At 41.6% G+C, this 15089-nt stretch overlaps 1 protein-coding gene across 1 annotated transcript in view; it reads right to left on the reverse strand.

Moving 5' to 3' along the window:
- Window positions 1-15089, reverse strand: part of LOC112227911 (cadherin-7-like) — a 117988-nt gene that overhangs the window by 27110 nt on the left and 75789 nt on the right. Inside the window, exon 9 of the mRNA XM_024392908.2 lies at window positions 13211-13332. Within this exon, the coding sequence (XP_024248676.1) occupies window positions 13211-13332 (122 nt within the window). The remainder of the gene's footprint in view (window positions 1-13210; window positions 13333-15089) is intronic.

Below are 15089 nucleotides of genomic sequence, written 5' to 3' on the forward strand. Positions count from 1 at the left end.
ACAGCTCGGATACCCATGCATACCCCACAAGACATGCCACAAGAGTTCTCTTCACAGTCCCCAATGCCAGAACAGACTATGGGAGGCACACAGTACTACACAGAGTCATGACTACATGGAACTCTATTCCATATCAAGTAACTGAAGCAAGCAGTAAAATGAGATAAAAAAACAGATAAAAAACACCTTATAGAACAGCCGGGAATGTGAAGCAACACAAACATTGGCACACACACACACACTCACACACACACACACACACACACACACACACACACACACACACACACACACACACACACACACACACACACACACACACACACACACACACACACATTGTATAAACTACCGTAACTACCTAAATTGTATAAACTACCTTAATTTTGCTGGACCCCAGGAAGAGTGGGGATCCATAATAAATACAAATACAAGGGCCATCATAGTTAGTGATATACAGTACGCCGCCATTCCTACGTCTACAGTCCAGCATAGTGTTTTGTCTCCACTGCTTCCAATGAAGTCATCCACAAGAAGAACCTCAACCTAATGACATCCCCTAAAATCATGGATTTCATCCAAGCAAAGAAGTTCATAGTATATACCCCTTTCCTGCAGTCAATTGACCAAATCACCCTCAACTGACCTCATGGGTGAAATGTTATTCATATTTTCCAGAATTTTGTAATTAATAAACATACCTTATTTTTAAATGCCGAAATCCGGTGTTTCTATGTCAAACAGTTTTGTTATATTTCAGTCTTCTGTGATGTATATAAAATGTAATATCGGGATGCAAACTAAAAATGGTACACATTTAAACTCTATATTTGACATGGTACAGGTGTCGTTTTCTTTAAGCCCATAGTTTAAGACTACCAAAAACACTCTGTGTGACCCTGATTTAGCCCACTTCTGTAAAAGGTTAAAAACACTTCATGCTAAATTATCACTTACTACCCACCATATTGAGGAATACATTTAAAGTAACCTCAGACAGAAACACAACGTAACACAAAGGCAGCCAACGATCCCCATGGCTGAGACATGGATTATCAGTTGTCATCTTTGATTAAATGCTTGTAGCTACAAGCTGTCAGGTATTAGAAACTAGAGGAGGTGGAGAAAGACACCCTGCCAATTAGGACAGACAGACCCAGGGAGATTTTATCATCATGTGTGATTTCATGAATATTGCATGTGCACTACTCCCTGGTGCTGAGATTAAAATTAGACAAAAAAAATTGGCAGAAATCTCAAATTCACTCATTGGTTTAGACGTGTGTATCATGGTAGATACAGTGAGCAACTGCTACAATACATGACATTATAGCCTGAACATGGAAGCACTGTATGCACATCTGCGCAACATGAAATACATAATTTCTTCACATGGTGCAATATACATCTATTATTTCATATAACATGCATGTGCAGTGAAATACACATTTCAATACAAATACAGACATCCCTCTACATATGTGGCTTGCCTTAACCCCTAATAATGAAGGATATGGGACCCATTTGATGTTCTATGAATATTGCAATAAACTCATCTTGAGGAAGGTATCAATTTAATTCATGACTTGCAGTGAGAGGGAAGGTACACATCTAATGCCTTTCATTAGCAAGGCGGTGATGCAAACCATTTCGTAAGCTCTTCGGCGGCCAATCCTCTAATGGTTCGAGTAGGAGACGGAAGGGAAAAGACACGGATGTAGACATAAATTCACACAGAAAGACATTAACAGTTGAACGGTGCCTGTCAGAGGCAAGACTGAGGAGTCAAATAAATCACAGAAGTAGAAGGATTTTGAGTTTACACACGGCTGGGTCTCAGATCAAATAGACATAAAAGGGCCACCATGTCTTCATTTGTGCCTTTACGTCGGCACCGGATAAACACAGAGGAAGGCAGGGAATGTTTGCTCATTCAAAGTAACGCGCACACACACACCTCCGTCCTTGCCCGATCCTACTGCCCCACAACCTGATTAGAGATAAATTACAGATAAATTGCCCCTCTATAAAGTTAGATGGCCTCCTAACTTGTCTGAGCTAAATCAAGATAAGGCAAAAGAAAACCTTACAAATGATCACTTTCAAAGTGTCTGGGTTTAGACAGGGCTGTAGAACGAGATCTCGATTTTATATCTTACCATTTGTTTTTTGACTGCGACAACAACCGTGATTGCTGCCTCTCTTTATAACGGCCGTACAGCAACTTGACACCTAACTCTAGTCGTGATTGAATTATCATCACTTGTCTCTAGAGCGGGCATAACGAACACTGTCAAAGGTTTCATCATGCATAGGTGAAATTACACGTTTGCGGCACTCAACACGTCAGCATGGACAGACAATCCGGCTCATTAATTTGATTGGCCCAAGTTTATCATTTACATCAGTCAGGCTGTCCATATACAGATGATGAGGATCTTTTTCCACACAAGATAACGGGTGGTATTGAAAGTTGAATCCAGAGTTCAAATATACACGGACTGTTACCATGGCTACGGGAGATGGGGGGGTGGGTAGATGGATGTCATCATGGGGTGGTGTTGACACTGGGAGGGGGCAGGGTCCATGGTTTTCACACCCCTTGCTTCTCGCAGTTTCACTCCTGCCCCCACCGCGGCATCAACACCGAAAACAACACCCACATCAGTGACACACAGTGACATACAGCTTGCCCCGAATTAGTGATGGGGATTGAAGCCTCCTGTAGCATAGAGTTGTTGTTTTTTGCCAATTGTGTTGAAAAGCCTTTTTTGTCTTCTATCAAACCAATCAGGTGGTTTTTCGATGAAACAAATCTTCGGACGTCATTGATCATGTTCTTCTGATAAAGTGATACAAGCATCGGCACACTGCTTCGAAGTAAACTGCTTAGCGATTTCGACACACGCATCGGAGCGCCAGCATCAAACATAACATAATTTCCCCCAAATCGACAAGACCTCACGCCCCCCACGCTTCCTAAACATCCACCCACCGCTAATACCCCCACTGAGGCCCTAATTCAGACATACTCTGGAGTTTGATTGTAATCAATACTCACAATGGTCAACAAATACCATTGTTTCAATCTCTGTTCATTTATATAAGTCAGCCAGCTCAACTCAGGACTGTTGTGTGTCAAAATAGTCTCGTCCAGCCAAGAGACATAGACAAAGCAGATATGGATTAAACTCCAGTGTACCCACAGTACTTACTATAGAATTATGTAGTAAACTTTAGTATACCATAGAATATTATACTACACACTGTAGTATCCCTTGATCGTGTAGTACTTACTATAACATGTTGTAATATACTGTAGAACACTATAGTAAATACTGCAGTATTCACCGTAGTGTTTCTGCAGATTTTAGTCTGCAAAAACACTACGGTGAATACTATAGTATTTATACCATAGTATACTATGGTATTTTTTTATGTGGATACACAAAAAAATGCTGGGTTAAAAAAACAACCCAATTTGGGTAAATATTGGACAGAGCACATGTTATTTGAACCCACCCAGTTGGGTCACAAACAACCCATAGTTTCCTTTAAATTGGGTTATTGATGCTGGGTTATTGAGCTATGATCCACCAGATCAGATGAGAAGACTGGAGGCGTGGCTTATAGTAGTGGCGTTGCTTTTAGATAGTTATTTTTGGCAACTCATGAGAGTACGTCTTTCCAGTCATTAAATTTCCACATGTTAAATTTGAGCACTGAAACTTTTTTAGATTTAATGAGGTTTACAGAAGAGTATGAGTTCCTTAAGTGTAAATGCGTCTCCCAATTTTGGGATAGTTATCACTTGTGTAAACCTCAATAAACTAATGTAGTCTCAGTGCTCAACCTTAACACGTGTTGACAACACAACAGAACAGATGAACCGGAATGACATTTACTCTCATGGGTGGCCAAACAGAACAATCGAAAATCCACACCCCTACTAAGCCATGTCCTCCAGTCTTCTGATCTGACCCGATGGATCATAGTTCAATGACCCAACTAAAAGCTGATTTATGCTTGAGCCGTAAATTTGGTTGGAGGCCCCGCATTGAGGGTGTGACGCAATCACCATGCGCCTCCCAATTTTTTAAACAAAACCGGAGGGATCCGTATAGCTCCGTATAGCTCCGCATTGACATGATTGGTTGACGGTAGGTGGGTCAGGAGGTACTGTATAAACACAAACTCACTTCCTTGACAACAGCTCTGCTCCGCAAAGCGCTAGAAGTATAAATGCTATGACTTCTGTGGAGACCTTATCGCAGTAAATGCTTTAATGCCGCTGCTGACTACAGATGGACCATGCAGAGCCTTTAAGAGACCCAACTGGTGGGCAACAAATAACCCAACGCGTGTTCTGTCCACAGGCTGAAGTTTGAACATTTAGTCCACTATTATAAGATCTTAATTTGTGACCTGCTAAAAATGTGTATTTCTGTACAGAACCAGTGAAACGTTTGAATGCACCTACTCATTCAAGGCTTTTTCTTAATTTTTGGACTATTTTCTACATTGTAGAATAATAGTGAAGACATCAAAACTATGAAAAAACACATATGGAATCATGTAGTAACCAAAAAAGTGTTAAACAAATTAATTGAAACAAAGTAGCCACCCTTTGCCTTGATGACAGCTTTGCACACTCTTGGCATTCTCTCAACCAGCTTCATGAGGTAGTCACCTGGAATGCATTTCAATTAACTGGTGTGCCTTGTTAAAAGTTCATTTGTCGAATTGATTTCCTTCTTAATGTATTTGAGCCAATCAGTTGTGTTGTGACAGGGTAGGGGTGGTATAGAGAAGATAGACATTTTTGGTAAAATACCAAGTCCATATTATGGCCAGAACAGCTCAAATAAGCAAAGAGAGACGACAGTTCATCATTACTTTAAGACATGAAGGTGAGTCAATCCGAAACATTTCAAGAACTTTGAAATTTCTTCAAATGCAGTCGCAACAGCCATCAAGCGCTATGATGAAACTGGCTCTCATGAGGACCGGCACAGCAAAGGGCGGTTACTTTGAAGGATATTAAATATAAAATATATTTGCATTTTTGAACACTTTTTTGGTTACCGACTTTTCATAGTTTTGATGTCTTCACTATTATTTTACAATGTAGCAAATAGTTAAAATAAAGAAAAACCCTTGAATGAGTAGGTGTATCCAAGCTGTTGACTGGTACTGTATATTGTGGGGATCATTTGAAAAAGAGACCCGGGTCTCTGTGAGAGGTTATAGGAAAGTGTTTTTAAAAAGAGAGAGACTCTGTGTACCTGAAGCTACCTGTCTGTCTGAGAACACTGAATACCTGAGCTAAGATGCTGTTGAGGGTCACCATATACACTATTTTGAATCGTGTTACACCCTTTTTACAGATTCAACTGAACTGTCCCTCTTTTTCTCTCTCCTGACACATGTGCCAAGACGTTGTTTTTCCAACTCCCCCTTCAATTAAATGTTTTGTTTCTGACTACCATCTTCAAGAAACACCTATAATGAATCTTAATTGGAACAGGAAGAAGAAGTACAATATGTGAAAACACACATATTATTTTAATAGAACAAATATTTACAACAGATTTAAATAATGAAGAAAATATATCAACCTCACTTTGGTAGCTATGATTAACTTCTGTAGTTTTCCTTCTTCAATCAATAGAGGAGCCCAATGGAAAACAAAAACAAACATAACAAAGTAAGGGGGCACTTGATGGGACAAGGTCTATCGGGGGCTGTGTGTTGGGTGAGAGGGGAGGGGTGGGGTGGGGCACAGGGTGGCAGATTGGGGCAGCAGAATGCCAAGAAAGCCCACTCATTTATGTAATAGCTACACTGATGGAAATGATTGTAAGCGTGTGACCTCTGCTCTCTCCCTCTTCCCCCCCTCCTCTCCGTTGTAATATAAATTAATATTATGGCAGAAGACAGACACACCGATGATCCGTAACAAGTAGCGTCTCTGGAGAGAGCCAGTGCCACGAGACGGCCCCTAATTAGGCCTGAATGATGGCAGGTTATTCCAACCACCGCGCTCCCGGCTAATCTGTGCTACAGAGCCACACAGCCTGAGCCGAACGGCAAACATTATGTTTTAATCTTACAGGCCAATGGGGGAGAAGTTCTCCAGTGGGCAGCTGTAGGTTTTAACTAAGCTTGTTGGGAAGTGGGAAGGCGGCTGCCCATGTGCAGATAGAGTCTATAGGAGTTTGTTTGTGTGCTCTCTGCTGTTCCATTCCCGAGGGTGGACGTATAGAGAGATACATGTTAATTAAAAAGATAGGGAGGCTCTGCTTTGCATTGTACAGCTGCAAGGCTAACAAGTCCACCCATCCTGGTATAAAACAGACAGCTTGATGGCTCCTTGTTATTCAAATAGGGTTTTTATCCAGCTCAAATGTAAACTTTTCCCCCTTATTTTTATATATATTTTTATTATATCTATATATTTTTTTATATTTGCATAATGCCACAGGCAGTGCATTCTATAAAATGATTAAAAACAACCCAATTTTGGTAAATATTGGACCTAGCCAGTTGGGTCACAAACAACCCATTGTTTTCTTTAAGTTGGGTTGTTGATGCTGAGTTATTGAGCTAGGGTCCACCAGGTCAGATGGTAAGACTGGAGGCATGGCTTAGTAGGGACATTCCCACATGAAAAAATACTACAGTTTACCACAGAATACTACAGTACTTACAATAGAATTATGTAGTAAACTTATACCGTAGAATATTATACTACACACTGTAGTATCCCTCGATCCTGTTGTGCTTACTATAAAATGTTTTAATATATTGTAGAATACTATACTACAGTATGTTACATTTCAAGAACCATCCCCCAACACGGCCGTAGAAGGGGTGCTGTGTGTTATGTGTGACACAGTTGTCAATCCGGGTAGTTGTTGCCTATGCTAGTTTTCAAGTAATCAAGTGTAGCCGTCAGTCTGTGATTTATATTTATTGAAATTGGAAATGGATTATGCTGGTAAAGTCAACATGTTCTTAACTGCTTTGTTGACAGACTTTATTACGTGTCTCTATTCATCCACATGGCTGCTGGCTGAGCTTTGCTACCACCCCACCTAAAATTTCATGAAAAATGCCCATTACTTTGTTTCTGTAAGGACCCCAAAAACAGGCAGTGGGAGAACTTATTGATTTAAGTAAATCATTTTTTTTATGGTAAAAAACAATGTATTTGTCACGCCCTGACCTTAGCGAGCCTTTTTATTTCTCTATTTGGTTAGGTCAGGGTGTGATTAGGGTGGGCATTCTAGGTTTTCTATTTCTATGTTGGCGTGTTTGTTTCCCAATCGGAGGCAGCTTTTCTGTCTATTTTGGATTTTGTGGGATCTTGTCTTTGTTTGTTGCTTTATGCACGACTAGCTTTACGTTCGGTTTGTGTTCATTTTTTTTTCACGGTGTTACGTTATCAAATAAAAAGAGAATATACGCCTACCACGCTGCACCTTGGTCCGGTCATTTATCATCCGACGACGAGCGTAAGTATTATTAGCTAGCTAGCTAGCTGGCTACAGTAGGCCACTTTGTAGGCAAACAGAGCTGCTAGCTAGCTAACTTTACATACTGTTTAGCAAAGTCAAATAAATGTCATCAGCTAGCTAACATTCTATTAGCCAGCTATCTTAATCAAATCATTGTAAATTAAAACTCAGTCTCCAAATACATTTGTAGATAACAGCCATTGAATAGGTTGACATTTCAGTTCCAGCTGTCAGTAAAGGGACAGTGTAGGCTACTGGATACTGGATAGGGCAGGTAATTTCGTGGGAGGGCATTATGAAAAGATTATCCAGTTCAAGTCCCTAGAGGGGAGGAGTTTGAGGACAGAGAGATAATAGCAACATATTTTTCAGTGCTGTCAAATTTGAGTATAATGAAGCCTGTTTGTTTGTGATGTTTTTTGTCCTCAGATATGTTAAACTGTGGAAGCCTGTTTGCATGTCCCAAGAGACTAAGGGTACATCCTATATGACATGGGTTATACAGTATGTTATGACCTACTTATGTTATCAAAAGTAAACAAAAATACAGTTAAAGATCACACACAATGTATAAACCTACTACATTTGGAGCAGGCCAACCCTACTGGAGATTTGCTGGGTGTGCAGGGTTCTGTTTCAGCCCAGAGATAACACTCCTGACTCAACTTTTGATAATCAAGTGTGCTATTGCAAAGCTGGAATAAAATAAGTCTGCTCACCCAGTAGATCAGGGATCAGTGGAGCAATGTTCGCCACCACTGGTATGTCGTTTCTTTCTTCTCACCTGAAATCATGCTTTAGCAATATTAGCCTACTTGTTACTACTCAATTATCTACTGTTGTTTAGATTAAGATGTCTAATCTTTCCATATTAGTTATTTGTACATTTTGAAGTGATGAATTATTGATTCTTTGAAGTGAAGTTCTTAAACTTATTTTAATTGGTAAACTATTATTTAAAATGAACTAGTGTCAATGTAGATTAATCATCCATCACAATCCTGCAATAAAGAGGGGAGGGGGTTCAGTACTGTATGAAAATAAGGAAATGACTATTAGGTTACGGAAGATGAGCATTACAGGTAACATTGTATGAGGTTCATTTTATTTTATTTCGTTCATTTTATCAATGTTGCTTGCAACATGATTGCAGTTGGTCCCATAGACAGTGCATGGTTGCTGTATGTATCACTGACCTTAGATAAGCTGCTAACCTTTTAGGTCACTAATATGCAGTTTTTCTTAAAATTTTGTTGGCTTTATAATCTTGAGAGATATTTAACTAGCAAGTAGCTAGCTAGTTAGTTATACCTACAGTAGGTAGCTGACAAGGTAAAAACTAACCTCATTGTGGCTAGCTACTTCTTTCCCCTCATGCTAGCCTTTACAGACAATTATCACATTAGAAACATCAGAATTAAAAATATTGATTCGGCCAGCATTGTAGACCATTTCTACCCTCTTCCTGGAACTTTAGCTCACCTCGAAATAAAAGAGAAATGCTGCATGCTGCAAACATTCTAAAATGTTTTGTCACCCATGCTTGTTTTGTTGACAGATGCTCCTACTGCACTAATCTGGTGAGCACCTTTGGAGCTCCCCCCAAGCAAGATTTGTCATGTTGCTAGGCGTCACTGATTTACACCAGGTTTCCGACCCCTCTTTAGCTAATTTCTGCTATGGAACTTCCCCAGGTTTCCCGTTTTAGAGAAGCCTGGTTTGTGACGAGGCTAAGTGAAACCCGATGTGTGTGTCCTGTCCACTATTTAACCAGCGCTGGGTTCTTTTTAACCTCATAATTTTTCAGTGTAGAAACTAAAAAATCAAATCAAATTTGATTTGTCACATGCACCGAATACAACAGGTGTAGGTAGACCTTAGAGTGAACAGTCTATGACTAGGGTGGCTGCAGTCCTTGGCAATCTTTAGTGCCTTCCTCTGACACCAACTGGTATAGAGGTCCTGGATGGCAGGAAGATTGGCCCCAATGATGTACTGGGCTGTACACACTACCCTCTGTAGTGCCTTGCGGTCGTAGGCCGAGCAGTTGCCATACCAGGCAGTGATGCAACCAGTCAGGATGCTCTCGATGATGCAGCTGGATAACTTTTTGAGGATCTGAGGATCCATGTCAAATCTTTTCAGTCTCCTGAGGGGGAATAGCCATTGTCATGCCCTCTTCACGACTGTCTTGGTTTGTTTGGACCATGATAGTCTGTTGGTGATGTGGACACTCAACCTGCTCCACACATCCCAATCCATGAGAATGGGCGTGTGCTCAGTCCACAATCATATTCTGTAGTCCACAATAATCACCTTTGTCTTGATCACGTTGAAGGAGAGATTGTTATCCTGCCACCACACTGCCAGGTCTCTGACCTCCCTATAGGCTGTCTCACTGTTGTTGGTGATCAGGCCTACCACTGTTGTGTCATCGGCAAACTTAGTGATGGCGTTGGAGTCGTGCTTGGCCATGCAGAGTACAGGAGGGGCCTGAGCATACACCCCTGAGGGGCCCCTGTGCTGAGGATCAGTGTGGCAGATGTGTTGTTACCTACCCTTACCTCCTGGGGGTAGCCAGTCAGGAAGTCCAGGATCCAGTTGCAGTCGGAGGTGTTTAGTCCCAGGGTCCTTCCCTTAGTGATGAGCTATGAGGGGACTATGGTGTTGAATGCCAAGCTGTAGTCAATTAATAGCATTCTCAAATAGGTGCTAGCAAAACAGTCCTGTAGCTTAGCATTTGCGTCCTCTGATCACTTCCGTATTGAGCAAGTCACTGGTACTTTCTGCTTTAGTTTTTGCTTGTAAGCAGGAATCAGGAGGATAGAGTTATGGTCAGATTTGCCAAATGGAGGGCGAGGAAGAACTTTGTACATGTCTCTGTGTGTGGAGTAAAGGCGGTCTAGTGTTTTTTTCTCCTCTGGTTGTACATATAACATGCTGGTAGAAATGAGGTAAATGGATTTAAGTATCCCTGCATGAAAGTCCCCGGCCACTAGCAGCGCCGCCTCTGGATGAGCATTTTCCTGTTTGCTTATGACCCGATACAGCTTGATGAGTGCTGTCTAAGTGCCAGCATCGGTTTGTGTTGATAAATAGACAGCTACAAAAATTATAGATGAAAACTTTATTGGTAAATAGTGTGGTCTACAGCTTATCATGAGATACTCTATCTCAGGTGAGCAAAATGTAGAGACTTTGTGCACCAGCTGTTATTTATAAATAGACTCAGACCGCCACCCCTTGTATGACCGGAGGCAGCTGTTCTATCTTGAAGATGCGCCGAAAACCCTGCCTGCTGTATGTTATCCATGTCGTCGTTTAGCCACAACTCAGTGAAACATAAGATATTGCAGTTTTTAATGTCCCGTTGGTAGGATATCCTTGATTGGAGCTCATCCATTTTGTTATTCAATGATTGCACGTTGGCTAATAGGAATGATGGTAGAGGTGGTTTACACACTCGCCTATGAATTCTCAGAAGGCAGCCCGACCTCCGCCCCCTTTTTCTCCGTCTTTTCTTCGTGCATATTACGGGGATTTGGGCCCGTTTCTAAGAAAGCAGTATATCCATCACGTCAGACTCATTAAAGAAAAAATCTCTGTACAGTTCGAGGTGAATTATCGCTGTTCTGATGTCCAGAAGTGAGTGATACCATAAGTGATGGTAGCAGCAACATTATGTACAAAATAAGTTTTAAAAAACAAGTTACAAACAACCTGAAAAAATTAACAAAATAGCACAGTTGGTTAGGAGCACGTAAAACGGCAGCCATCGCCTCCAGCACCATTCTCTTCGAAAAAAAGGGAAAAAAGTGGTGCTGTTGAACTAGTTCTGTCTAAAGAAAACATGTGTGGTACATATGGTTAAACAGGTCAACCATGACACATTGGCCTGGCACTTTTACAGGTATGAGGGAAGAAATAATAATTAGACCAGTGCGTTGACCAGACCTGTGTTCAAATAGTGTTTACTTTTAAATATTTTAAGTGTTTGATTGATCCTGCCTGGAGAGCCAGAGAGACTGATGGTTTGAAGATTTGGGAGTATTCAATTAGTCTGATTTTGCCAGGCAAGCTCAATCAAGGATTTGAAAGAAAACAATTCAAGCACTGCTCTTCTAGGATCAGTTTAGCCTTTTAGATCGTAATGAATAAGATTACACAGACAGGGGAGACACGATCCAAGATCAGCACTCCTACTCTGAGTCAAACCCTGGGCTGCCTCTGACACACAACTGTAGTGTATGAGAACAAGGTAAGGAAGGTGATGGCACGTAAAGGTAAAGCAATTTCCTCATGTATCATGGTGTGACAAGGACAAATGCATGTGATGTATAGGCTAGCTTAAAGTGCAGCAGAGAGCTTTTTATTGAAAGAGAAAAAGCAAAGTCCTAAAAATAATGCTATTCAAAGGGCATGGACAGGAGATGGCATGCTACACAATATGGTCCAACATTTCAACACAATAATGTAATATTTTCAAACACCTCAATCAAGAAAATTATAATTTCACTCCAAGGTAATGACTCATTTGTGGAGTGAGACCATTAAATATGTGAGAACAAGAAATGTCAACACATTGAAACTCTTAATCGACCAAACAATCTACTTGATGGGATAGGCGGGCAACAGAAGTCTGTGGCTCTGGTTAAGCTGTTCATTCAGTTTTGCGTCAAATGGACTACCAAACTACCAATAGCCTTTTAACGATCCTACAGACTTGAAGGCAAATTGTCCCCAAACCAAAGAGTTTAACTGGTTCCCATGGCAGAACAGATTTATATCATACTGTGGTTACAAGACGAATGTGTAGGCTACGTAAGACTGCTTTCATTTTCCAAATCAAATCATTTTGTTATTCTTGTACACCCCACTGTGATCAAGGGGAATGTAAATAACATATTTAAACAGGCCTAATAGCCATTCCCAAATCAATGCATCATTTTGATCAATCGTACTTATTCAGTTCTACATGCTTGCCTTTTCCCCCCTCTGATTGTGTTTTCCAAATGCCAGGAGTAGACGAATTGCCATTGCAGCAGTCATTTGGCGACAATGAGGCCAAATGCTAAACACAGAGAGAATGTATTGCACGGCTAAAGCGCCTGACACGCCTTTCTGAAACTAAATTCCAGCCTTCCCCTGTTTCATTTGCATAATGTTGTGATGCATTTTCCGCTCCAGTGCCCGCCACACTGATCCTCTAATTATACACACACACATGCACACGCACGCACACACACACTCACACACACTCCGAATGAGGAATCAGACCCGGGCAGACACCCACTCCACCCCAGCATGAAATATCATGTTACTCTATGATATCATTGTAGAGCCACGGGAAATTCAAACACTGTCATTAATTCAGCTGGCAGCAGCAGCAGAAATGACTGTAACATTGATAATTAAGGATACAAACACCAACAATACCTGCAATTTGATCTAAAAGTGTCTCCCTGAAATTACCTCAAGCTTTGAAAGGGGATGATCCATACAGTCTGGGACCGATTCAAGTTTTATTGGGAATATTGGTTTCCAAAGGCCGCATGATGCCAACCAATGGGAATCAAACAGTGTGTGAGGAACACACTAAATTATTAAATATCTGACATTTTAAAAGTATATAAGCAATGTATATCATTTCCTTCCCCATCAGAAAACGTACAGTATCTTCAGTTTCTCACCTGTCCAGGAGCGGCATTCTCACACAAGAGGGTCTCATACTCAATGGCAAATACCGGAGGGTTGTCATTGATGTCCAGCACCGTAATGACAGCAAAACCTTTTCCAACCTGGGTTGGATCATCTGAAAGACAGGGAGAAAAAGAGTTTATATCACAGTTTGACTCCAGCTATAACTTTCAATACTTTACCCTGTCTTAACTTTGTCACCCTCCTCCACTTTCCCTACTATCGAGCTTTCGCATGTCTTTTTGAATGAATCACAAAGGTCGAGCAAAATTAGCAAATTGTGGCCAAAAGTGCCCGTTCTAATATAATATACAAGGCTTTCTCTGTGAACTGGCATCCTTAGTTGCTCTGATGGGGATCAGCCAACATGATCAAGCAGCTGATTATGATTGGAGTGGAGCTAAAGCTGTGGTGGTAAAGGCTAGGGATGCTAAATAAATGACATCCTATACCCTATATAGTGCACTATATAGAACCCAGCTCTGCTGAAAGCACTGCAGTATATAGCGAATAGGATGCCATTTCAGATGCAGGTGACTGTGTAGTTGTAGTACAGAGCATCCGGCACCACAGGCTCCACCACTGGCTCCCCTCTCTGACACCAATGTGGCACTGAATATAAACGGCTGGCTCCTGAGAGCCTGGATGGACGATGATTTAGCCTGGCGTCAGCAGCCACGCTGACAGGAGAGATGGCGCGCTGGCTGACATTCGGGAGCGGCTGATTTGACAGTAGTGAAAAGGACGTGTGGTACCCCGGGGCACAGATTTGTTGTCATTGGCATGTTCGGAGCAGAGTCAGAGTGCGGATGAAATGTGAGCGCTGACCGACCACGTCTCAAATGAACAAGATCCCTTAGCTAGAAGAAGTGCTCCTCTGCCAACTTTTGTCACAAAAAGCCCATTTACTATAAATAGTGTAAAAAGGCGTCCTGGGCTCTGAGAGAGACTGTTTGGACGCCTGATTCTACAGCTGCCACTTTCCGCTGTGAAGAGAATAGAAGTCTGACTGTGTCACAGGCCAACGACTCCTCAGTGAAGGGCTGTTATGACATTTAGTACAGTTATTATTAAAGATGTTTACTCCATATGTGTTACTATATCGAGACAAGAGGAAGAAGTATTATTTGAACATTCGTCTTAGGCCTATATTTATGGTTGAATAACAAGTTATTTACTTGAGGGATGGTGATTACCATGTTTGGTTTCGTGACTATTTGTGCATCGAGGAGAAGACTGATTCGCATATCGCCCCAGCAGACCCACTGATGGTGCAATCTCTATTGCACTCCATACTGCCCTTTCCCCTCTGGAAAAAAGGATCACCCATGTGACATTGCTGTTCAATGACTACAGCTCAGCGTTCAACATAGGTGATGAGGGTAAGTAACAACACATCTGCCAAATTGACCATCAACAAGAAAGCCCCTCAGGGGTGCGTGCTTACTCCCCCCCTGTACTCTCTGTTCACCCACCACTGCATGGTTGCAAGCGACTTCAACACCATCATTGGTGACGGTAGTAGGCCTGATCACCGACAACTATAGACAGCCTATAGGGAGGAGGTCAGAGAGACCTGTCAGTGGGGTGCCAGAACAATCTCTCCCTCAATGTCAGCAAGACAAAGGAGCAAATCGTGGACTACAGGAAATGGAGTGTACACACCCCATTCACATCGACAGAGCTGTAGTTGAGCGGGTCGAGAGCTTCAAGTTTTCTGTGTCCACATCACTAAGGATCTATCATGATCCACACACACCAACGCAGTTGTGAAGAGGGCAAGACAACACCTCTTCCCCCTTAAGAGGCTGAAAAGATTTGGCATGGGCCCCAGATCCTCACGTTTTTGGTTACTACATGATTCCATATGTG

The sequence above is a fragment of the Oncorhynchus tshawytscha genome, linkage group LG29 (assembly GCF_018296145.1).
Source record: "Oncorhynchus tshawytscha isolate Ot180627B linkage group LG29, Otsh_v2.0, whole genome shotgun sequence".
NCBI classification, from domain to species: Eukaryota; Metazoa; Chordata; class Actinopteri; order Salmoniformes; family Salmonidae; genus Oncorhynchus; species Oncorhynchus tshawytscha.